This window comes from Megalobrama amblycephala, linkage group LG14 (assembly GCF_018812025.1).
Source record: "Megalobrama amblycephala isolate DHTTF-2021 linkage group LG14, ASM1881202v1, whole genome shotgun sequence".
Lineage (NCBI taxonomy): Eukaryota > Metazoa > Chordata > Actinopteri > Cypriniformes > Xenocyprididae > Megalobrama > Megalobrama amblycephala.
In genome coordinates this window covers 28,422,006-28,448,223 of record NC_063057.1, presented here as the reverse complement: position 1 = coordinate 28,448,223, position 26,218 = coordinate 28,422,006, and the positions used below count along the sequence as shown (strand labels likewise).

Below are 26,218 nucleotides of genomic sequence, written 5' to 3'. Positions count from 1 at the left end.
GCTTTTCTCCTAATATATGCTGTCCCTGAGGGACATTACCATTAGAGTTCACTATGTTTTCTATATCTATTTAAAAAAAAGTGCTACATGTACTGTGCTGGACTAACTTGGGACTGGTCACAGCACTTGCATATTGTTGCCCTTTTGTCAGTTTAATTTCTTCTACTGCTCTCCTGATTTGTAAGTGGCTTTGGATAAAAGCGTCTGTTAAATGATTAATTGTAAATGTTTTGACAATAAAACTTGGATTTACATTTCCTCACAACACGATGAAACTGCACAACTGTCTAAGTTAGGGGAGAGTATAGTTGATTTTGTGGCTGTATCAACCAACTGATAATAGATAATCACTGTGGCATCAGGAGGGGTAGGGTATCACCAAAGTGTGTTTCACAAATCAAGTCCAGGCAGAGATCAAGCAACTGGTTTCTTTTTTTAATAAACTTAAACTTGAACTTCAGACTGTACACAGAAAATAAAAAATACTATTTCAGCTTCTCTCTGTATCCAGACACACATAGGGTGTGTTCCAAACGGGATATATCGCCCTCCAAAGGGCACTTTGGAGTGAAAACAATCATGGCCGCTATATTGAAGACATGAAGGTCAAAACTGGCCACTTAAAAGGGCTCTTGGGAATGAAGGATTTCGAAGGGTACAATTGATGGACACTTCGGGCCCCCATGATCCTTTGCACAGGGAAGTTGTTTGACATCACAGAATAGGTACAGGAGGTACAGAGTTCGATTTTACCTATAAATGTATGTATAGTATTTTTCTATACTACTGTAATATTTATACGAGTTAGATTTGGTACATTATTGTGCTCAAAACAACATTGTACTTCAACAAAAATACTTTACAGCTCCCTTTATTAGTCCATTCAAACGTTTCAAATACATACACACAATATACATTAAATTTAACATAAAAGACCGGCAGTAGCTTATAATGTTACTACAGTAAATTAATGTGTTTTAATACAAAGAGTAAACCAGGGGAAAAAAGACGAAGGCCCCTCCTTGATTGTCTCGTTAAGATGATGCAGAAGTGCGTTCCAAAAAAAGAGTTTTTGACCCCTACACCCTTCATCCCTTCGAAGCTCTCACTCCAGAGGGTAAACCCTTTCAAGGGATTAGGGCATAGGAATGAGCCCTTCCGAATGGAACGCAGGGAACGTCTCTCTGTTCTCAACTTTTCTCCTTCACTTGCAACAGTGCTTCCACCGCCAAGGAACCTGGCAAGTGTAGTCCCAGATGGGTTGGCCATCTTGGTTTGTAGTCCCCATGCTGCAACCATCTAGATGGCACATACCTTCCCTCTATGACACACCACCAATTAATTATTGTTGTTTATTAATCATGTTTGCATGCAGTGCATGGAAAAAAAATCCCCCAGTCATGTCACTTTACAGTAGTGAATAATGCATTTCTGTGGATTTATGTGTGGAATGCAATTCTAACTTCATGTATGAATCACGGGTTGCTTAACATCTGAAACTCTTTCCACACTAATGAGACACAAATCTGTTCTCACCTGAGTGTTTTCTCTTTGTGTGGAAATGAATGGTTACTTTATGTAGGAAACTCTTTCCACAATGATCATATGCAATGGCTTCTCTCCACTGTGAATGTTCATGTGGAAACTAAGGGTTACTTCATGTTTGAAACTCTTTCCACACTGATCACATCTGAAAGGCTTCTCTCCAGTGTGAATTTTCATGTGTGAATCACGGGTTGATTTAAGTCTGAAACTCGTTCCACACTGATCACAAGTGAACGGCTTCTCTCCAGTGTGAATTCTCAAGTGTTGTTTAAGGTTTCCTTTTTTAGTGAAACTCAGTCCACACTGTTGACATGTGAAAGGCTTCTCTCCAGTGTGAATCTTCATGTGTGAATTACGGGTTGATTTAAGTCTGAAACTCTTTCCACACTGATCACATGTGAACGGCTTCTCTCCAGTGTGAATTTTCATGTGGGAATTAAGGTTTGCTTTCTGACTGAAACTCATTCCACACTGTTGGCATGTGTAAGGCTTCTCTTTAGTGTGAGTTCTCATGTGGATTTTAAGGTTAGGTTTTTGAGTAAAACTCTTTCCACAGCGAGAGCAGGTGAAAGCGAAGTCACTGTTAGATTTGGTTTTCTGATTTTTATTTTGTGATGAAGTTGTTTCAGTTTGTGTGGATTTTTCTACATCCATGAAATCATGTCTCCTATATTGATCCTTCTCGTCTGTTTCTTTCAGTTCTTGATCCTCTTTCAGTCCCATCAGGTCTAGAGCAAAAACAAAACAAATACATGTTAATGACAGTTTAATGCTTCAAAGCAACAGACATCAAAAGTATAAATACATCAAAACCAACATTATGCAACAAAACTGGGTTGTTATTATAGACCAGTCCTGAATATGCCATTCAGCCCTAAAATATTAGGAAATAGAGTCCCCCTCACTATGCTATACCTGTGAACAATTTCAATCAGGATTTAAGAACCATCATTTATTAAAGTTGCCATAGAATGGAAAACTGTATTTACCTTGGCATAGTTGAGTAATAAGAGTTCTGTACATGGAAATGACAGCCTCAAACACCATTGTTTCCTCCTTCATATATAAATCTTGTACATGCAAAAGACCACTGAAAAAGGGGAGAATCCCAACATAACACCGGCTGTGATGTTGCAGCGGGGATCATTAATATTTATACCCCCTAAAATTTGCATATGCCAGCCCATGTTCAAGGCCAGGCAGTATTAATGTGGAAGTTCATCAGAAGTTCTGCTGGTATTGTCAAGAAGCAAGCTAGGACAATAGCGAAAATGGTCGATACCAACTGTTAATGATCCATGATATATTTTGTGATGTTTGCATAATGTCTTTCTGAATGTGTTTCGTCGGCATGTTGCTAATGTACTATTAAATGCAGTTAAAGTTACAATTTTTTCTTACTGTATTCACGGAGATCAGAGCCATGTCATTATTTTAATTTTTAACCTGAAAACACTTGTAGTCTGTAAAATTCATAAATGCATCTTTATTCTTATTGAGCCTCTCTAACAGAGTGTAGCTTTAGCCCCGTTAGCCTTGCAGCACGCTATCAAACTCATTCATCGAATGTTAGCAAACATCCACAAAATACATGCCATACCTTCATGATCTGATTCATCACAAACAGTTTGTAATAATCCATTTTGAGAGTTATATTTGTTGTGTGAACTTCTGTATTATTCATGCTGCATATTGGAGTCACAAGTTTGGGGACTCTAGTGTCCACTACTACACTTCCAGAACCCCTTGACCTAAGTCCTCTGGTCCAGGAGCTCCCAAATCTGGTGGTTACAGAGCTAGCAGTCATGGGCCCTGTTTCCACCTAGTATTAAGATGTGTTTAGGTCGATCGTAGACACATTCCCGTACACACCTGGTACTTTAATCCATCTCTTTTGTCCTCTTTCAACCACTTCTGTTCTGATTTCTTCGAGGGGAGGGTCTATGGGCAGGTGAATGTGTTTTTTTCCCCCAGATCTTTCGATCCAATGGACAAAATAAGCTCACGCAATGTACATATGAACGCCCTGAGACAACGAAAAAATGTACAGAGAGCATTAGCTTTCGTTTCTGCTGATAGCCGCAGTACCACGTTAACCACTGTGTCAAACTTGGGTCTTTAGCTGACAAAGTTTAAATCATGTTTGGCTAGCATGCGCTTCCCATAATGTTTAAACATTAGGTCAGTAGACGGTCTTTTGCAGCTGTTCAAACACAAGCACTTCCACTACGAAAACAATCCGGTTGAATAGGCATTTCAACTACCTATGGAAATGGTCGAAAATAGACTACACCTGTATTTAGCATAGTGCACTTGTAATCCGATCGACCAAAATGCATCTTAATACCAGGTGGAAACCATGATTCTACACACCCTAGAATGAACCAGTCACTCATGCTCCCCCATTCAACATCCCTTATCCACTGGTCCTGCCTGGGCAGTGTTTAGCTTCTTATTACCATTTTTGTATTTAAGCCCTCAGTTTCAAATGCCAAATGCTCTATTTTGAACAATTAGCATAGTGTCCAACGTTGTAAAGAGCTAAACCATTGTGCAGCATTTACAGCATTAAAGTTGAGTCTGTGGATCATGTGTTCTGAGGGGATTCAGGGAGAAATTAAAAGCAGAAGGTCTGTTCTTTCTTTTGATATACTGCATGTTCAGATATTCATACAACAAAATATTTTGGGGGGCATTAAAATTGTGAAAATTATCAAAATAGCTTGTTATTTTGAGAGGATCTGTGAGCGTGCAGAACTCAGTATTTTAAGTTTTAAACTGCAAAATTTCACTGAAAGGTGAACAAGTTTACTCCAACATGCAGATATCCACACTTGGGAAAGGGTCGTGCCTCTCTGTCATCTCATACATTTTTTTTTTCCCCCATTTATGCGGAGACTGTAAATTTGAATTTTTACACAGCTTACATAAAACTTTGTGTTGTGTCAGAAACTAAGCAAAAATGAAGGGGGTATTTTAAAAAAGTTCCCCCCTGGGAACTGTGCGTATGACGTTCTTCAAAAATATCAATTTCTGTAGAGCTGGACATGTTAATAAGGATCAAATGACTGAGTTCAGCTTTGAGAATGAAACCAACCTGTTTGTTCCTCAGTTTCTTCATGTTTCACTGTGAATGTTTCTTCAATCTTCACATCTTCAATCTCCTCTTTAATAAACTCCATCTTTGTTTGTTCCTCAGTATCTTCATGTTTCAAACTGAATAATACTTCAATCTTCATGTCTTCACTCTCCTCTTTAATAAACTCCATCTTTATAATAGTGTGTCAGTCACTTCACCAGGAGTTTTTCTGTTTTTGGACACTCTGTCATGTAGAAGATGAGAATATTTAACAGAAAGAAAAATTAATCCAAATTAAATTTCTGAGTGTGTCTCAATCAGATCTAGTTCAGTAGTTCAGTGCACTGGTGAGAGAGTCAGAGTTAATGGACTTGATCTAGACTAAAAACACTCAAAACTAGCACTACAAACTAATAGAAGAACACAAACTACACAGACTAACACTGATTCTTGAGATAAGAGACAAAAGGTGTCAAATCCATCAGATGCATTAAAAAGCATATTTTAATTTGAACCATCCAACAACAATCAATTATGCAATAATGGTGTTCAGTAAAGCAGCTAAGTGAAAAAAAAATCTAATTTTTTTCTTGGCTTATTGTTATTATGAACAATTCAGTTCCTAAATTTCTTAATTCTGTACCCTACTTTTTTATTAAAACATATATAATCAACGTTCTTGGCTGAATAAGACATGATATCATGTAGTTCAGTTTATGTTTTAATATTTTCACACAGTAAATTGAAAAAAAGAAAAAGATGTTTCTTTCAAAATTAACATTTTTGCTGTTCACATGCTATCAGAGATTTGATAATTCCCACTTCTGAAGTCGTGATTACGAGCTCATTGCATTCAAGTTCTGAAATTTTTACCTCAGAAATTTGTATTTATGATAATCCCGAGAGTGGGTGAAGGCAGCATCACTGATGGAGTTGACAAATACTGACGGTGTAGCCGCATATACAGTATATGTGAATAAAATCACGAAACAACATTAGAAGAATTCCCATATTAAATCACATTATATAGACTTTTTGAGAGCACTTGTCAACCATCAGACATAAAATCAAGTTTTACCTGACTTTTTTTTTTTTTTTTTCATTTTAACCACATGTTGTACAGTGGAGCAATTTAGTTTTCTTTCTCAGTTGTTCCTTCCTTACTAAACATATCAAAAATGCCCAGATTTATCCCACAATTATTTACAGAACAAATACTGACATGTTAAAGCTGTGGCCCCAGAGGTTTCAACATTGTATAAAATATAAAAAAAACAAAATTATAACAAACTGAGAATGTTGATGCAAAATGAGAACACAACTTTGATAGGCATTTATGGAAAATTCAAGACATTTTATTTATTGTTTGATATATATATTTTTTTAATTTGTTGCATTAAACACTTCGTTTGGCAATTTTACATTGTGACCTCATTCTGAGGACAGAATAATTACATGTGTTTTCCAAGTATAGATCATGTATTAAAAATAATACTAACACAATTATTTAAAAATAAAAGCAATGAATGTGTTGAGTATCTAGATTTCCTTTAGATGTAACTTTTTAAGCATTTTTATTTTGATTAATGTATTTATTTTAATAAAATAAATAAACAGAGCTTTTGTGTGTAGGACATGTTTTGTCCCTTATCTCAAGAATGGAAATGAGACGAGTCTTTAATGTTACTCATTCTTGTGTGTTTTCATCCTGTTACTCACATAACGTTAATAAATGTTAGATAAAGCAACGCAGTGTTACATTTAAAACACATCATTCATTCTGTGTCGCTTGTGAAACTTGTAAGACAAATGAACGGTTTCTATAAGATTAAAAGTTAAACACTTAAAACACAAACCTTCCTTCAGACGAATCACAACAGATGCACGAGCGCGACGCAGACTTATGACGTCACACCATCAGACCAAAATAAAAGTCCCGTTTACAATCACACAAATGCACTGAAAAAGTTCAGAGTTGATGTTGTGGTGAAATACATAATTAAATATGTGTTGTCCAATGATGTACTGAAAATGTTAAGTGGTCTACTAACGATAGAGTGGGATTCTGTCTAAAAAGCAAAACTTTAATGTCTGGGTGTAGAAATCATTTATCACTTTAAAATGCAAAAAACCCCAAACAAATTCAGACTTAGAAAGAGTTAATTGGACACTATTACACTTGTAGTTATGAGTGATGTTACAAAAGAATAGTCTCTATTTATTAAGTCTTATTAAGAGAGAATGACTATTCTTCTGGTACTACCAGCTTATAAGGCCCATACTAGATCATAATTCTCATACAACAACTGCCTTACTCCCAATAAGCAGTAAAGTGGCGTAGCCACGGGGGGCCTGAGGGGGTGCCCCCTCATTAACATGCAGGCCCCCCAGATTTCTGAGCGATTTTTATTTTTTATGTTGATTTACACTAATGTATGCTGCGCGGTAAAATGAAGCTGTTTTAACTTGTTGGTTTGTTATTTCAGTGCGCGAGTCTCTCTGTTATTATCTTTGCGCTAATGTTATTATGCGGTAGAGTGGCCACACTCGAGGCTTCCCGTTTCCAGGACTGCATCTCAAAGCTAAATCCGGTGGATGCTCGAGCAAGCCTACTCTCCACTTTAATAAAAAGTCTGGAATCAAGAACCTCTGTAGAAAGCTTTCTTCTCGTCATTATAGTTAATTTGAGGCAGTTTCCGTAGCGTTATTTGCTCTCGTTCAGATATTGCGAGTGCGGCTGTGCGTTAAACTTTGTTCCATGTAAATCAAATGCTTTTTCTCTAAATTGTCTTCTCCCTGGATTTAATGTTGCTAGAAAGGTCAGATGAAATTCAGCCATGTCGGTAAAACTCAGAAAAAATAACACGACTGACCAATCAGCCGTTAAGCTACTGTGCTCGTGGCGCGCACTCAAGAATTGCATGCGCAAATGGAGCGCTCGCTGCATAATTACTATTAACTTTAAAAAAGCGCAATAGAAACTACGAGCAATACGTCGTTTGAAAATGAAATGGCCAAACATGCGATTAAAGTGCCTCAAAATGTGCATGCATGCATTTGTTGAAAGTTTTAAAGCTATTGTTATCGATTGTTGGCCTAACATCTTAAAAATGCACATATTACACCAAGAAATCTAAATTTCTCAGGGGAGCTGCCCCCGTACCCCCTAGCAAACTACATTTTAGACCTCTGTAATTAGAACTCTGCGTACATGTTCTATAAATTCTTCTAATGAAATCTGAGGTAAATGGTATTTCTACAAATGTGCACCTTTGAGCTAAAAGTTTTATATGTAGTATGCCTGTGATCAAATATAAATGGGACCAAACGATTGAATGTAGGTTTGTGTCTCGATCTATTAATAATACCGATTGATTCATTTCTTTTAGAAGTTAAGAATTATAGTGTCATTGTACATTAAGTGTCATATATATATATATATATATATATATATAGTAGCGGCCCCCCATTTTTAGATGGGCCCCCCCCAAAGATGGGCCCCCCCAAAAATAAAATTCTGGCTACGCCATTGGCAGTAACTATGCATTTATTAAAGAAAAACTCTTAGTTAATGGTCTGTTAGGTGTAGTATATGGTCATGCAGATTAAGGGATTAATATTATGTGCTTTAAATGTACTAATAAACACCTAATATGCTAGTAACAGTATGCCTAATAAGCAACTAGTTAATAGTGAATATGTGTACCTTAATTGAAAGTGTTAACATTTTTATTTTGAAATCTAATGATTTCAAGATTTGATATTTGTATAAGATGTGTATTTTATTAACTCAAGAGATATTATTTCAACAATGCATAGCTGATAATAAACTGTACAATGTGGAAAAAATATAAATGCAAGAGGTGTAAAATATAAATACAATATAAAAAACGGGAAAACGCGAACGGCGCCGGACGCAAACTAGCAAACACACTTGCGCTGCGCCTTGCGTCGCATTGCGCCGGGTGTATTATAGGGCCCATTGTGTTGAAGCACTGAGGAAACGAACACCAACGACATGTCTCTGAATGACAGAGACCGAGGTGAGAGAAGTGATACTTCCTCATGCATAATACTGCAATTATAATCGTATGCATACTACAGCGCAGTGATTGGATTGAATGAGCTTTATGTCATGAATATATGTCGAGAATCTACGTCAGCATGTTCGAAAGTAACGCGATGACGTTAGATTTTGTGACGTTGCTCCGACTCAGCTTTTCAAACAGGAAGACAGAAATCGCTCTGAAAAATGCAAAAAAAAAACAAAACTATTTTTCGCTTATGAATAACATTAATGAGTACCTTTAGTGTTTTCAATGATGTGCAGCCTATACATATCTGTTTACATCTCAAAAAAAGTGTTTTGGGGTTTCATGACCCTTTAAGTTTATGTATTGGATAGGATTAAGAATGTAGAATAAGGTCATGCAGAATAAGGCATTAATACGTGCTTAATAAGTACTAATAAATAGCCAATATACAAGTAATATGCATGCTAATAAGCAACTAGTTAAAAGAACCTAAAATAAAGTGTTTCCAATAATCTGTTATTTAAACAGTGATTAAATTATATATAGAAAGCGATTAAAGAACACTCCCTTTACAATCGCTGGAGCTGTCAATCAAACAGCACAAGTTTATCAATGAATGAGTCCTGGACTTCTCATGCAACCCTTCATGCCACTATCTAAATATAATGCCATAGATCTAAATATAGGGCTATAATTATCACAGTTCCCATGTTTCCCGGACTCCATTTCCCACAATCCTCTGGTCTCCACACCTGCACTCACTTCCCTCGTCTTCTCCCCATCAGCACTCATCACCTGCACCTGGACTTCCTCATCAGCACTCCCCATATAATGAACTCACTCCCTTCACTCCCTGTCTGTTCTTGTTTGTTAGTTTGAAGTGTTTGGTTGTATGTCTGCTCTTTCATATATTAAAAAACCCATTGTTGTGGATTTCCGTGACTGCCTCGTCTATACTACAGCCACACGTAACAATAATCAGCACCTTTTACGATTAGTTAAAGGTGATCACTTTTGAAGCTTTCAAGTATGAAGCTTTCTTCAGCTTCATACTTGATGGTTCCATTCACTGCCATTATAAAGCTCAGATGTGTCAGGATATTTATTAATGTATCTGTCACGATTCCTGTCAATCCCCGGACTCCAACTCCCAGAATCCTCCCTGACAATCACCTGCACTCACTCATCCAATCAGTAATCACTCACACCCAGCTGCAGCACATTAACTGGACTATATAAGACTCTCATTCACCACACTTCATTGCGAGGCCTTGTTAACTTATGTTACATTTCTGAGCGTTCATGATTCCTGTTTGTCTGCCTGTTTTTGATCCTGTCTGTTCCTTGTATACGATATTCTGCTGCCTGCCCTTTGGACCCTTTGCTCTGTTTTTGGATTTATGATTGTTATCTGCCAGCCCTGACCCATTGCCTGTTCCTCGACTACGATTCTACCTGCTCTCTGCCATACCTGTTTGCCACTGTTTGACCATTGCCTGTTTGACCACGAGTTCTGCTAATAAAGCTTGCAGATGGATCTTACCATGAGTCCCGCTTCATTACAGTATCTCTAACTGTGATCATCATAAAGAACAAAGTCATATACACCTAGGATGGCTTGAGGGTGAGTAAAGCTTAGGCTATATTTCATTTGAAAGTGAACTAATCCTTTAACCATGAGAGCTGTAATAGTAAAAACGTGCTAAAAGAGACAGTAATACTTGGCTTTTTCAAATGAAAAGATGTTAGCCAATCACAGCAGTGGGAATTTACACTGAAGTTTCACAGACACGCCCCTTAAAACAGTGTTCAAATCAGAGGGCTAAAATCAGGGTTGCAAAATAAGCCTTTTATTTTTTAAATGATTACAAATTTTGATGTAAAAAGCATACTAACATAACATTATAAGTGCAGGAAACATCACAAAAAAATAAAACGATGCAGTTCATTACAGAAATCATCTTACTCCCAGTGTTCCTGTGTGATTTATCAAACATTCATATGCAGCCAACCCATCATACAAGTGATTGTAGACAGAGAACTTGTTTGACAGAGACGGTTTTCAAAAACTTGCACTTTGAAACCTGTTTTCAAAATTTACAAAAAATTTACAATAACACTGGCATCAAGTGGTTCAAGTCTTACTTTTCAAATAGATAATTCACTGTGAAGTATGGTAGCTTTGTTTCAATAGCAGCACCTGTTACTTGTGGGGCCCCCCAGGGTTCTGTTATTGACCCTATTTTATTTTCCTTGTATATGTTGCCCCTGGGCTCAATTTTTAAAATAGTTCAATTAGTTCAGAATGCAGCAGCTAGGCTGCTGGTGGGTGCTAAGAAAAATCACCATATCTCCCCTACTTTAGCTTCTCTCAAGTGGCTACCAGTGAACTACAGGATAAAATATAAAACTCTTTTGTAAAACAGTACATGGAATGGCCCGTGCATATGGCAGTGCAACTTGCTTTCAGTCAAAACAGCAAAAACATGCATTTTAATATAAATAAGCAATAAGCTTATTGTTGAGGTTATTGTTAGTAGTAAATTACAAATAAAATGAATTAACAAGCAAGTTTTCTTTACAATCTTTACAATGGCTGGACATTTGGAAAATGAAATATATTTGTAAAGACATGTTAGCAAGATCGATATAATTCATGTTAAATAACATGATTTGAACATGCAACTGAGATTTGATCATAGTCACCGCTTACATCCATATTGATAAATGCCAAGTTCCCTTCTGAAAGAAAACTCACACTGGGTCCTGAGACGCTTTTGGAGAATGTCTCTGCGTGACGGGTATCTGAAGTAACTGTTAAATCACAGCAATCCTATTGGCCAGCCTATGACTTCATACTAGTGTGACCAGAAAGAAAGGAGTGCCTAGAGAACATCTCATTCTCTTTTCGTCTTCAAGGGCTGTTATGTTTGTTTAAAGCCATTGTTCAAATCAGGTAAGTATGTCTTGAGTAAGCATATGTTTCAAGTGGTGTGTGGATTTGTGTTCAAAGGTTTTCTGACACTTGATCATACACAACTTATGCGTTACTTGTTTGGGCGACGAGCACACACAGTTCTTGAGAGAGATGTTTGCATGTACTGTGAACCTTTCCTCTTTAGGAAACCCCAATCTTGTTTGTCTATCTTACTGAGGGAAGAGGGACAGGCATCTGTACCCAGCAGCTCAGTCTCTCTCACTGAAAAGAGACTGAGATTGTGGGGGTCTCAGATTAAAGAGTTAGAAAGAAGTGTTACCTCTCTCTTTAGTGGCTGGAAGAAGTGAGAGAGTGCTCCACTGACGTCAAGCCAGGAAGAGCAGGATATAACTGCTGAGGGTGAAAAGGGCATCTGAGCCCTCTCAGCTGCCCTGCAATATGATTTGTTTTCCTTCCTGAAATTCCCTTCCTTTCCTACCTCCACACTGAGATTGAGAGGGCATGGAAGAATCCTTATTTGACCCGCATCCGCCGACATCAGCAGGCAAATTATGCAGATGCCGAGGGGGTGTGTGAGCTTGGATACATGCCGATCCCCCTTAGATGAGATGTTTGCTAACTATCTCACAGCTGGAGAGGCATCGACAGAAAGATCTGGCCCTGCCCTTATATGGCAGCACATACACGGCAGCAGGTCATGCTGGACTGCAATGGGAGTGCTTTAAGCATACAAGCTGAACTGCTGAAGACTGGACCAGCATTTAGTTCTAAATTTTAATCTGACCATGCCAGTCTGAGTCTACGCTTAAACACCCAGGGGGTCCTGGCTGTCCCAGTTTGGCCCGCAGACCGGGCCAGAGGGCTAGAATCACCTCTCATGCCCCTCCTCTTCTGAAGAGCTGGACCACTTTTGCATAGAAGGCATTATGCCCCCATCCCCCTCAAGCCTGGCAGCTAGTGATCCTGGCCTCTCACTGTGAGAGTCGTCCAGCCAGGGCCTGCCTTCTGCATTAGGCTAATAATGCAAGTAACAGGCCCTGTGGCCTCCTCAATCTGCCTAGGTTGAGCTGAGACTCCCCATGTTACTAGAGTAAAAGCGATTTGCTGAGCTATGGTTCCCTAGTGGTGTTAGGCACAAACAAATAGTCAGGTGTTGCAGGCTATTGCAGAAAGCCTCCCCTGTGGTTGTCCTTTAAGCATTGTTAGACTTCCTTTCAATTAGAGAGTGAAAAGCACTATGTTGAAGTCTCCACTCTCTAAAGCTTTGGTAGTAGCATTGTGTAGTTTGAGGCTTTTAGAGCAGGCTGTCCACCGAAAGCTCCTTGATTACCATCAAGTCGCAGGGTTGAGTGTTGCAGGCCTCTCCTGTGGAATTTCTTCCCCTTGAGGCCTCCATTCCTCCAGAGCTGAGTTCAGACTGCTAAGAACTTGTCTTAGAGCAAGATTCTCAGGCCTTCACCTTTGAGCATTGTCTTGGGTCAAGCTATGTCAACTGCCCTTGTTTCACGAGTTTGTTTCCTCATAACATCTTTAAGCTAATAAGGCTGTCCATCTTCAACTCGAGCTTGGATGTAAATTTGAAATTTGTACTCCCCTTGTTTAAAGTGTTGTTCTATAGAGTACTGCACTCCCAGAGTCTGATCAGAAGGTAGAAGGACTATTGTGAGAAGGTTTAGAAGATTCTTGTAAAAAGAACCCCTTTGGTAGATCAGCTCCTGATAGAGCTGGAGGTACGCATCTCATTAGGGGCCCTATGTAGAGTACCCAACCTCAGTGCTTTGGAAAAGAAACACTCTGTAGAGTAACTCCTCTCATTTGTAAGGGTTGGAAAGTGCTATGCTGAGTCCTGTCACAGTCTCTTTGTATGGTGTGAGTTGATTACTATCTCTTTTGCGGCCCCTCTCATTTGGTTACCTCTCCTGTAAGAGATTCTGTTTATAAATCAGAAAGGTTGTTGGCTAGACTGGGTCACAAGTTAGACCAGGTCAGCCTTCCTGGTGGCTATAGGGATTGACATAAAGTCCCCCTAAAAGTGACTGGCCAAGGCTTCTTTCGGCCCATTGGCCATACTCCCTTAAAGGATCCCCTTCCCAGTCAAGATGCTGGTTCCAAGCCTTTGAGTGGCCTTTGACAAGTCCTTCTGTTACTACGAAGGTACTTCCTTATTGAAGCATGATGGCACAGGCAGTAGCCATAAGGAGTACTGTCACTCCTTTGTGACCAGAAGTGGTGAGAGTGGTTTTTGGCATTTCTGTTGAAACTGCCATTATTTGTGCTTGGTCATAGCCATTTTTTGGCATGCACTCTCCTCAGCATGGCAGCGTGGGTATTTTGTTCCAAAAAAGGACGCAGTGCGAGACTGCAGTGCGAGTTCCCTTTCGAAAGGGAATGTCTCGGGTTGGTTCCCTGAGAACAGGGAACAAGACACTGCGTCTCCCTACCATTCCTCCGGGCTGCCTGTGAACAGTCCCTTCAGACGATAAGTGGATGACATGTTCTCTAGGCACCCCTTGTATACTTCATAGTCACACTAGTATGGTGTCATAGGCTGTGGCCGGCCAATAGGATTGCCGTAATTTAACAGTTGCTTCAGATACCAGTTACGTGGAGTTGTTCCCCAAAAGCATCTCAGGACGCAATGCCTCATTCCCTGTTCTCAGGGTACCAGGGGTACAGTTGTAACCCAAGAAGCTTTGCATGGAAACGGCTGTATATCCAATTTTCTGTCGTATGTTTATTTCACATATGAGGATTCATCATACACATTTATTCTGACATGTTATTTCAGTAAAAAAAGAAGTTCAGCTGTATTATTAATGCAATTAAGAGGAAATATAAGCCATCTCTGACTGATTTATCATGCAGCTCAAAGCATTATTGGTTGAATTTCTAAACAGTCTATTCTGATTCATCAACCCAGTTTCACTGATGATTTATTATAAATCCCAAACCCAGGATAGAGCGGTTGAGTGAATGTGGTCTGGACTGTGTGGATGAGGCTCATTGTGTCAGAGATGCTGTAGAAGGACAGAGTTCCTGCACTGTGATCCACATACACTCCTATTTTCCTGCTGATGGGCTTTACAGGGAGTTTAGTCCCTATGTCATTGTGTCTGAATGAGTAACTGGAGGAAATGCAGAACAAACTCCAGGACTGATCATTATATCCAAACCGACATTCATCACCCCGTCTCTTCCTGCTGATGCTCTTATATGACACTGATATAAACACACCAAGACCACTCCACTCAATCTCCCAGTAACAGCGTCCACTCACACTCTCTCTACACAACACCTGAGCATTATATCCATCAAATCTGTCTGGATGATCAGGATATGACTGCACTGTGTCAGTGAATCTAATCACTCTGTTCCTCTCAGACAGACAGAGGTTTTTATTCACTGTGTTTGGATCCAGAGTGAGCTGATGGGAATCTGATGGAGATAAAACACATCAGAATCAGGAATTATGAATCTGATCTTTTAATGTATCTGATATATATCTCTGTATCTCTTCATGTTCAATATATCATCAATGTCTCAGTACAGTTTACCAGATATCCTGTGCAAATCATGATTTACATGATCAGCTATAAAACTCTTCTGTCATGTTTTCTTTCTCCTTCTACAGGAAGAACATGAACACACTCATTGAGTTTTTCTGCTTGTTTTCTCAGTGACTTACATTGTAGGAAGTCGTTCCTGGTCCTGGGAACAATGTTGGTGAAAGTGACTGTGGAAATCAACAGACATGAAGAGTGTGATTATCATGTCAAGAGAAAATGATCCCTGCATCCATTCCTAAGACATTTCTAATATGATCTTCTACATGAGAATAATTTCTGAGAGCAGATGAATCTCCAGGACTTTACCTCTGTCAGAGATCTTCTTGAGCTCTTCTTTGCAGAAATCCTCCAGTTTGTCTCTCAGCTGAAGGACAGATTCTCTCACAACATCAAAAGAGGAGAAAGAACTGAAGGGATCATCATTTACGTCTGTAGATTCAGGAGGAGATGAGAGAGACTGGAAACTCTACAGAAAACAGAAATCAAATCACCTCCACACTTCAGCCAATAACCTGCACTACTGTCAGATTTGAGCAGCTCTTGTTGATCTTTAGTAACTCTCCTCAATCCAGCACTTTCACTGCATCAGCTTCATTCTTCTCATATTCATTATATCATGTTAGAGCTATAAGTTCTAGTGTTTGACACTTACACTATATGTGAACTTTCTAGGAAAACACTTGATGATCAAACATCTGGCAAAAACATAAACGTAATAGAACAAGAGCATCAATGGTGTCACATGACAGGGTTGAGTAGATTTGATCAGGAAAAGCAATTCAAAGGCACGAGTAGATTGACTATAATTTATAACTTTTGAACAGTTAGTGGCTCTGAAATTCACAAGGACTCTTAGGACACAATCCCAAGGTCAGGTTTTGTGGTTTAAATACGCTGAAGCATTGCTGATATACAGCCTCACTTCCTGTCAAATTCATTAATGTGTTAATGAAAATTATTATAAAATTATTATATGATTTTGGGAAACATCACTAAAAAACTGTAGTAAAGTTAAGTAAAGAGATGATGGGAAATCTAGCTGGGTGAAACTGGTACCATCAAGTTCATGGATTTCATGTTGTTGGAAAAAAAGGTTAAATATGTTTTTAATCTCAATATATATTTCAGAAAAAATGTTTCCTAAGAGATTTCCAGAGCTGAACTGAATTTGTAAGTGCGTCTCTTTCAAAAGATGATGATCAGATGAGAGTCTGACTGATGATTATTTAATAACCGAACACACAGATCAACACTTCAGTCACGGCTCATTCTGCTCTCATGAAATGTTTCTCTGTGAGTCTCTTGCTCAAGTCCACTATGATCCTGTTCTTCTAGATCTCTGTTACCTGCAGGAAATGGATGTGATCCTGTGTGTGTGAAAGCTGCTCCAGTTCAGCGTCTCTCCTCCTCAGATCATTGATCTCCTGCTCCAGTCGCTCCAGTCGTCCTTCAGCTCGACTCACTGCAGTCTTTTCCTGATCTCTGATCCGCTGTGTGGCCTCAGAGCAGCTTCTCTCAATGGAGCGGATGAGCTCAGTGAAGATCCTCTCAGTGTCCTCCACTGCTGTCTGTGCAGAGCGCTGTTAGGACACACATCACAATCACACAGTGGCTTCAGTGAGTCCTGACTGAGACTTCTCAAACTTCTCTTCTTCTCCAGACTCACCTTATGAGACTCCACAGCCTCTCTCAGCTGCTGAAGATCTTTCTCTCTCTGCTGGATCCTCTGCTGGAACAACCTCTGCGTCTCCTTCAGCTGGGGCTAAATCATCACACAAATCATCAAGTAAACAGATATGAATCCAGTATCAGTGAAGTGGTGAGACTGAGGGGTTAAAGAACTTGTATGGTAATATTATAGGTTCAATTATTTCATCAATGCTTGGTTTTATAGGGATAGTTCACCCAGAAATGTAATTTTTTTTCATTCCCCCTGAAACTAAAACAGTGTTCAGACAGACAGGGTGAAAACAATGTAAAATATAAGAAAAATTAGTTTTTTTTAACATTAAATTATGTAAATATATTGTAGTAGGCCCTATAAACAAAATTATGAGCCTGTAAATGATCATAATGAGACCTCTTTAAGTTCATACCTGTTTCTCTGTCCTCTGTGCTGCAGCTGATACAGTGTCATGGTTTTTATGTTCATCCATACACATCACACATATACACTTCTGATCAGTGTGGCAGAAAACCTCAAGGATCTTGTTGTGTTTCTGGCAGATCATCTCCTGCAGTCGTCCAGTGGCTTCAGTCAGATTGTGTCTCTTTTCTTTAAAGAAACGCTCATGTTGGTCAAGGTGATTCTGACAGTAAGAGTTCAGACACACCAGACAGGACTTGACGGCTTTGTGTTTTCTTCCAGTACAGACATCACACTGCACATCTCCAGCTCCAGCGTAACAGTCAGCAGGAAGTTTTCTCTTTTTCAGTTTCTCCACCACTTCAGCCAGCATGGTGTTTTTAGCTAAAACAGGTCTTGGACTGAAGGTCTGTCTGCACTGAGGGCAGCTGTAGACTCCCATCTGATCCTCCTGATCCCCCTGATCCCAGCAGCCTGTAATACAGATCTTACAATAACTGTGTCCACAGGAAGTGGTCACTGGATCCTTCAGGAGATCCTGACACACTGGACACATGAACTCATCTTCAGAAAATCTGGCTTCTGCCATTTTACTGCATGAATACAGCGACACACAACAGCTCAACTACAGTTTAGTTTCAGTTTCTCTGAACTGAAGAGTTTCCTGTTTACTGGTTCTGTGTTTGAGTGCCGTGTGCAAAACAGGCATGTCTGTAAAGCACACTGCAGTAATAGTGTCCTGTACAAGAAATGATGGCTGAGTAACAATAGCACTTCAGTGCAGTGGTGTTTATTCACAGTCTTTGATATCCAAGGTGAGAAGAAAAAAATAAATAAAATATACACCATTTGGCTGAAAAAAACTTCCTTCCACACATGAAGAAAACACTTTTTAAACCACTCTCAGTAACACCACATTTGTACTAATGTACTCATATACATTGTTGATATGAGCCACACCCTGCTTCATTAAAGAATGCAACTTTTCTAGGCAACTTGTACCTCTTCAGCTTATAAAGAATAATAATGACAACACAACTGAGATTTAAGAAGAAAAAACATTTATTGAAATAAGTGATTTATAAGTAATAATAATGACAACACAACTGAGATTTGAAGATAAACAGAAGTTAGCTGTTTATGAAATACAGCTATCATAAAGAGATGCCTTGGAGGAAGAAACATGTTCAATGACATGTTTGTGTGTAAACAAGTGAAAGGAAGTTAGCTGTTTATAAAGTACAGCTGTTGTAAGAGATATAGATAACTTGTTTATGGGTAAACAGTGAAACAATTGAAAGTGATAACTTTTGTATAAAAACAAACTGTTGATGAATTGGAAATTGATGTGTAAAGAGACAGATTATGAGTGATAACTTTTGTATAAAAACAAACTGTTGATAAATTGGAAAGTAATGTGTGGAAAAATTAAAAGAAACCCCAACAACAGATGTTTGTATTAAAGAATGACAGACAAGTGGTATTGTAACGCCTTTAAAGCATATATTAATTGCTTATTAAAGAATGACAGACAACTGGTAGGCTAATGTAACACCTTTATTAAAGCATATATTAATTGCTTATTAAAGAATAAAAAACAACTGGTAATGCATTTGTTAGTAACATGTTAGTAGGTTAGAAAGGAAATAACATGTATTAGAAAGAAAGGCAATCTTACCGTTGAAGGATGTCTTGATCAGAAGAGCTGGACGCAGCAGAGGAGAAGAGTCCAGAACAAAGAGACGAGGCCTCTATATATAGACATATGAGGGGAATTCCCAAGAAGATGACATCAAGTGGTCAGATAGTTTATAAAAGGCTGGAACATGAAGAGAACAGGAGGGGCTGCTTCACACCTGAGGCTGCTTCTCTGACACCAGAACCAACCCAGATGAAGCCTCAATTGCTGATATTGCCTTGACTGAAGAACTTTTTAATACTTATACTTTATTTAATTACTTGTATAGAATGTTAGTAGAATATATGTAATGCTAGTAATACTAATGTAATAAATAAATGAACTTATAACTTTATAACTAAACTCGGCCTCATGTGGCATTAATTTAAGTCGCTGTGTCACGTTAGCACACAGATAAGATGTTAGGATCCAAGCGCAGCTTTATTATATTTTATTATATTACCTCCCCTCAAAGGAGCGGCTACCAGACGCCCCACCAGACAAACAAAAAAAAACAAAACCACAAAAAACTCAGGAGGGAGGTGGACTGAAGGAGGATCAGGGGGAGGGATGGCGGGCCAAGTCCAGGGTCCCGACTGATACCAGGGAGGTGCTGGCGGAGCTGACCAGGCGGGTTCCAGAGGGTCTGGAGTTCTGGCTGATTGCCAGGGCGGCGCTGGAGGAACTGACCAGGTGGGTTCCCGAGGGTCTGGAGTCCTGGTTGATTGCCAGGGTGGCGCTGGAGGAACTGACCAGATGGACTCCAGCAGGACAGACGGCCTGTACAGCGGCGGTGGCAGGGCAGATGACCTGGGCGGCGGCGGCGACAGGGCAGACCAAGGGTGCTCCGTGGCCATATCAGGGAGAGCAGGCAGCTCGGTGATGGCCTCTGTGGCCGTATCAGGGAGAGCAGGCAGCTCGGTGACGGCCTCCGTGGCCGTATCAGGGAGAGCAGGCAGCTCGGTGATGGCCACTGTGGCCGTATCAGGGAGTGCGGGCTGCTCTGGGACGGCAGCGGGCTGCTCTGGGACGACAGCGGGCACGGGCTGCTCCGGGACGGCAGTGGGCTCAGGCTGCTCCGGGACGGCAGTGGGCTCGGGCTGCTCCGGGGCGGCAGCGGGCTCGGGCTGCTCCGGGACGGAAGCGGGCTCGGGCTGCTCCGGGACGGAAGCGGGCTCGGGCTGCTCCGGGACGGAAGCAGGCTCGGGCTGCTCTGGAACGACGGCAGGCTGCTCGGGCTGCTCTGGGACGACGGCAGGCTGCTCGGGCTGCTTCGGGACTGCAGCGGGCCTGGACTGCTCTGGGCCGTGGTCACCAGGCAGCTCGGTGACGGCCTCCGTGGCCGTATCAGGGAGAGCAGGCAGCTCGGTGATGGCCACTGTGGCCGTATCAGGGAGTGCGGGCTGCTCTGGGACGGCAGCGGGCTGCTCTGGGACGACAGCGGGCACGGGCTGCTCCGGGACGGCAGTGGGCTCGGGCTGCTCCGGGACGGCAGCGGGCTCGGGCTGCTCCGGGGCGGCAGCGGGCTCGGGCTGCTCCGGGACGGAAGCGGGCTCGGGCTGCTCCGGGACGGAAGCGGGCTCGGGCTGCTCCGGGACGGAAGCGGGCTCGGGCTGCTCTGGAACGACGGCAGGCTGCTCGGGCTGCTCTGGGACGACGGCAGGCTGCTCGGGCTGCTTCGGGACTGCAGCGGGCCTGGACTGCTCTGGGCCGTGGTCACCAGACCCTACGAGCGTTCTCCAAGCACGCAAAACTGTCAAGACATAAAAGAGAAATACAGTTTTCTTGGCCATGTCAGGACTCACCGGGGAGGCGTTCGACTCCAAAACCTCTGGGCCAACAGCGGGCTCTGGAATAGCCTCCGGGCCTTGAGGGATGGAACCCCTTCTACTCTTTCTCCTCCTCCTTCGTGAGTGAGGCGGTGACTCTGTACCCACCTCCTCTGAGGGCTCTGGAGCGAACTCACGGACAGAAGCGGTCTCTGGAGCGGGCTCACTGGCTGGAGCGGACTCACTGGCTGGAGCGGACTCACTGGCTGGGGCGGACTCACGGGCTGGGGCGGGCTCACCAGCTGGAGCGGGCCTTGGAGAGGACACACGGGCTGGAGTGGGTACAGGAGGTCTCCGAATCGGCTTATTCTTACGCAGATACAGGTACCTGGCAAAGTTCCAAAAATTTAGCCTCTCCACCATCTCCATGTTCCACTGCAGTAGAGGGTCATTCAAACAGTTATTACATATGTCCTTGAGGACCACATCAGGGAGGCTAAACTTCTCCGCCTGTGACCAGAATCTCTGTATGAATGCCTGCATCTTCATACCGCCTTGCCGAAGCGCCGCCAAATTCTGGGGATTGCTCTGAGCTTCCCGTGTGTTGGTCGGGGACCGGACTCTCTCGCTGCTGGATCCTTGCATTGGTGGTTCGTTCTGTCACGTTAGCACACAGACAAGATGTTAGGATCCAAGCGCAGCTTTATTATATAGGGTAATCCAAAGTCATAAATCCAGAAAACAGGCAAGGGTCAAACACCAAGGGAAAAAAACAGACAAAAAAACACAAAAAACAGAAAACCAGGGATACACGGTGCACTTAACACGAAACAATGAACCACAAACAAAGGCAGAAACAACTGAGTATAAATAGACAGACACTAATGATGAAACACAAAACAGCTGGTGCAATGAAGGGATAATGAGTCCGGGAAGTGGGTTATGGGAAATGCAGTTCACAAGTGGGGTGAAGGACAGTCCGGGTTGGAGTGCCCTCTAGAGGTAGACAAGGGCACTCCCAGTAATGGTCATGACACGTTGAGCCTTTACAGACCACGGAGAAGTCTTCTGTCTGATTGTAAGTATTTTAAAATGCTTATAATTTAGGTCAGATTTGACTTTCTTACCTAACTTGAGAATAATAAAAATAAGGTAAAGGTGCTTAGAGACGCATCATAAAACAATATATATAATTTACACACACACACACATACATAGTGTATATAAACCAAGACATTGTTTTGCAAGTCACAAATAAGTCAGGTAATCAGGAAGACTTTTAGCAGTTCAATTTCATGTGAGATGAGCAGACAACCATCTCATCTATTTCAATTTAGGGATTGTGCCAAAATAAAGAAAATCAGTGAAAAAACTATTTTATTAGTTACAGAGTAACAAAGACAAAATAATTTCATAGAAGTATCAACTGCCAAACACATGAGAGAGAGAGAGAATGTGTAAGTGTTGTTATATCTAAGCCATCAAACCATTAGTTGGAACCTCAAAGAAACAGATTAAGAAAATGAGAGGAAAAAGATGCAGAAGAAATAACTGCTCCATACCACATTACAAGGGAGAGAGGAATCATACAACATGGATGCAGACAAACTCATAAAGACGGTCATTTAAAATGCTGTGCTACCACACTCTCGTAGGATAAGAAAGTCCTGTCCCCTACAAAATGCAACTGTGTCTGTGGGACTGCTAATAGACCAACTTGTGAGGAATGTAAATGGCGCATGGGTGTATATAAGGTTAAAAGTGCAGACAGATACTGAGGGGCCAGACCATGCAGTGCCTTAAGCCCCGGGTATACTTCGGCCGTTCATGCACCGTCCGCATGACGTAATTTTCATCATGTGGAGGGCTCGCGTGCAACAGCGCATGTGCAAGCAGCAAAGAAGAGTCCACTAGGTGGCAATACGCACAGTACTGAGCACAATATGCAGTCGTCAAAGAAGAGTGTGTAAAGATCGAATCAAAAACAAGACGAGTAAACTCAGAAGCATGCCTTCTCCATCGTTTTTGATTCCTGTTCTCTTGGTGTATCTTCTGAACTATGTTGCAATGGTGGATGCACTTTTTTTTCTTCTCTGATCCTGCCCAGCTAATGTCCCATTGATGACACAACTAGTAAACTAGTCTAGTAAAGAGTATAGAAAAAATGTGTACTGCGCATGTGTCGCATGTGTTAGGAACCCCAGCCAGAAGTGCATAGTAATAGTCAATGTGGGAAAATCAAAAGTATTAATAATAGTAATTAATCAATAGTCTAGCAATATTTCTGAGATACTGAACATGAGAGTCAAAATATGCATTCCCATATGCATTATGAGCCCCTATTGTGAGCCTGTTGCTACCCCTGCTGAAGCTCATTACAGTAGGCATCACTGTGTGCAAGGTGCAAGGTGTGTTGTTAATCAGGATTTTGGCATGCCAAAGTCATGCTGGAGGTCAATTTTTTTAAAGCTCTGGAGGTGAACCCCAACTTTGTTCCTACTATAGTGACCTGCTGTGATATGTGCTTTGCCAATGGTGACGTAATTAAAGCTGGAGATGATGATGATGATGTCACCAACTGTGAAAAGAATACAAAACCCCAAGAACCCTGGGTCAGTTGTGACCTAATGGTAAGAGAGTCAGACTGATAACACAAAGGTTATGGGATCGAGTCTCAGGCTCCCTTGAACACCTAACCCCCAATTACGCCCCACAGAAAAAAATAACTGCACACTGCTCGGGGTATGTGTGTGTTCAATACCATCTACTCCTAATGTGTGTGTACTAACTGGATGGGTTAAATACAGAGGACAAATGTATGATTCTCTTTCCTCCATCTCCATAAGTTATGTCAAAAGTTCCCCCTTTTCCTCTTTCTGTTTCTTGGTACCATGTCAGATAGGCCAGTAAAATAGAAATTATTGCAATTTTTATTGAGGAATTTATTGCAATCAGCTGTACCCATCCTGAGATGACAGCAAGACTGATTTCATTACATCACCCAGTTTTTATTCAACTTTCCATCCATCCGCTAATAGCTTTAGCCTGCTAGCATCACTAGTGGTCTCGCCTTCCACGCTTTCTTTTTTACATTCTTATCACTCAAGAAATTACAGTTTCTTTGCACAGGGCCTGTGCATCCAGAATTCATTCATCCAAGCCCTCCTTCACTCTGGCGCCGATAACCTTTTCATAGTCCCTGTGATAATTGTCCGAAGTACCTGCTTTTTAGCATGTTTGCGCTGCAGGAACTGGGGAATGTGGAGGTCAAGTCAACACCTCAAAACTCGTTGTTGTGCTCCTCAAAACATTCCTGGACCATTTTTGCTTTGTGTCAGGAGCATTATCCTGATGAAAGAGGCCACTGCCACCAGGGAATACTGTTTTCATGAAAGGGTGTACATGGTCTGCAACAATGCTTAAGTATGTGGTACATGTCAAAGTAACATCCACATGGATGGCAGGACCCAATGTTTCCCAGCAGAACATTGCCCAAAGCATCACACTGCCTCTGTCGGCTTGCCTTCTTCCCATAGTGTATCCTGGTGCCTTGTGTTCCCCAGGTAAGAGACGGTCACGCACCCGGCCATCCACATGATGTAAAAGAAAACGTGATTCATCAGACCAGGCCACCTTCTTCCATTGCTCCGTGGTCCAGTTCTGAGGCTCACGTGTCCACTGTTGGAGCTTTCAGTAGTACACTACGGGTTCAAATGTACTATAAGTTGTATATAAATACATTTTTTAAATACAGAGACAGTATATTAAAAGCACATTCAAGTTCATATTTCATGGTGTCTCAAAATAGCACAGCTGAGTACACTTAGATGTTCTTAAGATTATCTTAAGAAGTACTAAAGAAGTTAGTATAGTTTAGTATATTAAGTACAGTAATTAGTGCACGAAAATAGAGCACTTTTTTTTCACCTGGGGATGCTATGACCCAGTCATTTAACCAACATAATTTGGCCCTCGTCAAACTCGCTCAAATCTCAATGCTTGCCCATTTTTCCTGCTTCTAACACATCAACTTTGAGGACAAAAATGTTCAATTGCTGCCTAATATATTGTTACGTTCTCCCTTTTCTATCCCCGGTAAATAGGGGTCGAACGAACAACTAAAAGTGGAGAGACTTGGAGGATCTCTTACTCTTCACTCCCAGAGTCACAATTGAAAAAAACACTAAATGCTGGGTTGCAGTTTAAGTGGCATGTTTGCCTTTTATTTTGTAATGCAGGAGTATGAAATAAAGAATAATCATGAAGTAGTGTTTCAAACAAATAAGAGAAAACAAACAAACCATTACCTCAGGTGGAGGACCCATATAAAAGAAAAAGAATTAAACCTCTACCTAAAAGAATTAATACTAAATTACCTATCACCAAAAGAAAACAACAAAACAACAATTAACTTCCCTCCCTCCTTAACTAAACCATAACCAGGAGAAAAGATGTCGGAATCCTCCACCCTACTTTACCCATAAATATATATAAAAAATTATCCACTCAAAGCACGTAATATAATACAACCCAACTCAACAAAGAACAACAGAAGCGCAACCAGCGCTACCGTCTGGGACTGAAGAGTAACCAAATCCTCACACACCGCGTTGTCTCTCTCATTCATCACTGCGCTCTCTGCAGTTTTATACGATGGTAAACAGGAAATACACCAATCAATGTGCACACAGCTCTCACATGACTAATGAAGCACAGGTGGTAACCCTCAACCTGTTAATAGCGCAGAGAGAGAAACAGAGAGAAAAAACTAAGGAAAAAAACAACACAAGATACACAAATGCAAACAACAATTCAAATAATAAATAAATTACGTCCTTGGACGTAACAATATCCACCCACTAAAAGGTGCCGTGATGAAGAGATGATCAGTGTTATTCACTTCATCTGTCAGTGCTCATAATGTTAGGCTTGATTGGTGTGTTTATGTGTGCATTTAATAACAATGTTAAGTCAATCAAATAATGCACAGTACAACATTCATTATTTCTCTCATGTTTTTTTTATTTATAATCTTTCATTGCAGCATTTATCACAGAAAGACAGAAGAGTGAAATATAGCCATCTGTGAATGTAAAAATATTTGGAGAAAAAAATTAAAAGATTAATTTCATATTCATAAATGTGTGCCTTGAGGCAAAAAAAGAACTGAACTAAAAAAAAAACAACAACAACAACTGAGCAAAGCAGATGGTCAGGTGCAGCCACAGGAGTTCATACAGTATATTGCAAAAAGAATTGGGACACCCAATAACTTCCATGGCCACAGGTGTATAAAATCAAGCACCTATGCAGACTGTTTCTACAAACATTTGTGAAAGAATGGGTCGCTCTCAGGAGTTCAGCGAACTCACGCATGGTATCATGATAGTCCATTCATGAAATTTCCTCACTGCTAAATATTCCACGGTCAACTGTTAGTGGCATCATACCAAAGTGGAAGCAATTGGGAACAACGGCAACTCAGCCACAAAGTGATAGGCCACGTAAAATCAGAGCAGGGTA

General features: G+C 40.9%; 2 protein-coding genes across 2 annotated transcripts; both read right to left on the bottom strand.

The window, feature by feature from the left end:
- Positions 1-855: 855 nt before the first annotated feature.
- On the bottom strand, positions 856-6,532 carry LOC125245201 (gastrula zinc finger protein XlCGF7.1-like). Its single transcript, XM_048155717.1, has 4 exons — positions 6,481-6,532; positions 4,643-4,868; positions 1,537-2,273; positions 856-1,321 (listed from the first exon to the last, which is right to left on the bottom strand). Exons 2-3 carry the CDS (start codon positions 4,812-4,814, stop codon positions 1,570-1,572), a joined length of 876 nt encoding a protein of 291 aa, XP_048011674.1. The 5' UTR covers positions 4,815-4,868; positions 6,481-6,532; the 3' UTR covers positions 856-1,321; positions 1,537-1,569.
- A 5,145-nt stretch (positions 6,533-11,677) lies between these two features.
- LOC125245190 (tripartite motif-containing protein 16-like) lies at positions 11,678-17,943 on the bottom strand. The gene is made up of 6 exons (XM_048155694.1): positions 17,259-17,943; positions 16,829-16,924; positions 16,509-16,742; positions 15,469-15,628; positions 15,282-15,329; positions 11,678-15,031 (listed from the first exon to the last, which is right to left on the bottom strand). The coding sequence occupies exons 1-6, from the start codon at positions 17,835-17,837 to the stop codon at positions 14,508-14,510; spliced, it is 1,641 nt and encodes a 546-aa protein (XP_048011651.1). The 5' UTR covers positions 17,838-17,943; the 3' UTR covers positions 11,678-14,507.
- Positions 17,944-26,218: the final 8,275 nt, after the last annotated feature.

Excerpts from the sequence above, each read along its gene's own strand:
- LOC125245190 (XM_048155694.1), bottom strand. The coding sequence starts at position 17,837 with ATGGCAGAAGCCAGATTTTCTGAAGATGAGTTCATGTGTCCAGTGTGT. Across the intron at positions 15,629-16,508 it reads ATCACATCCATTTCCTGCAG|AGTTTCCAGTCTCTCTCATC; the intron begins GTAACAGAGATC and ends TGTTTTCTGTAG. Across the intron at positions 15,032-15,281 it reads CAGGAACGACTTCCTACAAT|ATTCCCATCAGCTCACTCTG; the intron begins GTAAGTCACTGA and ends TATCTCCATCAG.
- LOC125245201 (XM_048155717.1), bottom strand. The coding sequence starts at position 4,814 with ATGGAGTTTATTAAAGAGGAGAGTGAAGACATGAAGATTGAAGTATTA. Across the intron at positions 2,274-4,642 it reads AGAAACTGAGGAACAAACAG|ACCTGATGGGACTGAAAGAG; the intron begins GTTGGTTTCATT and ends TTTTTGCTCTAG.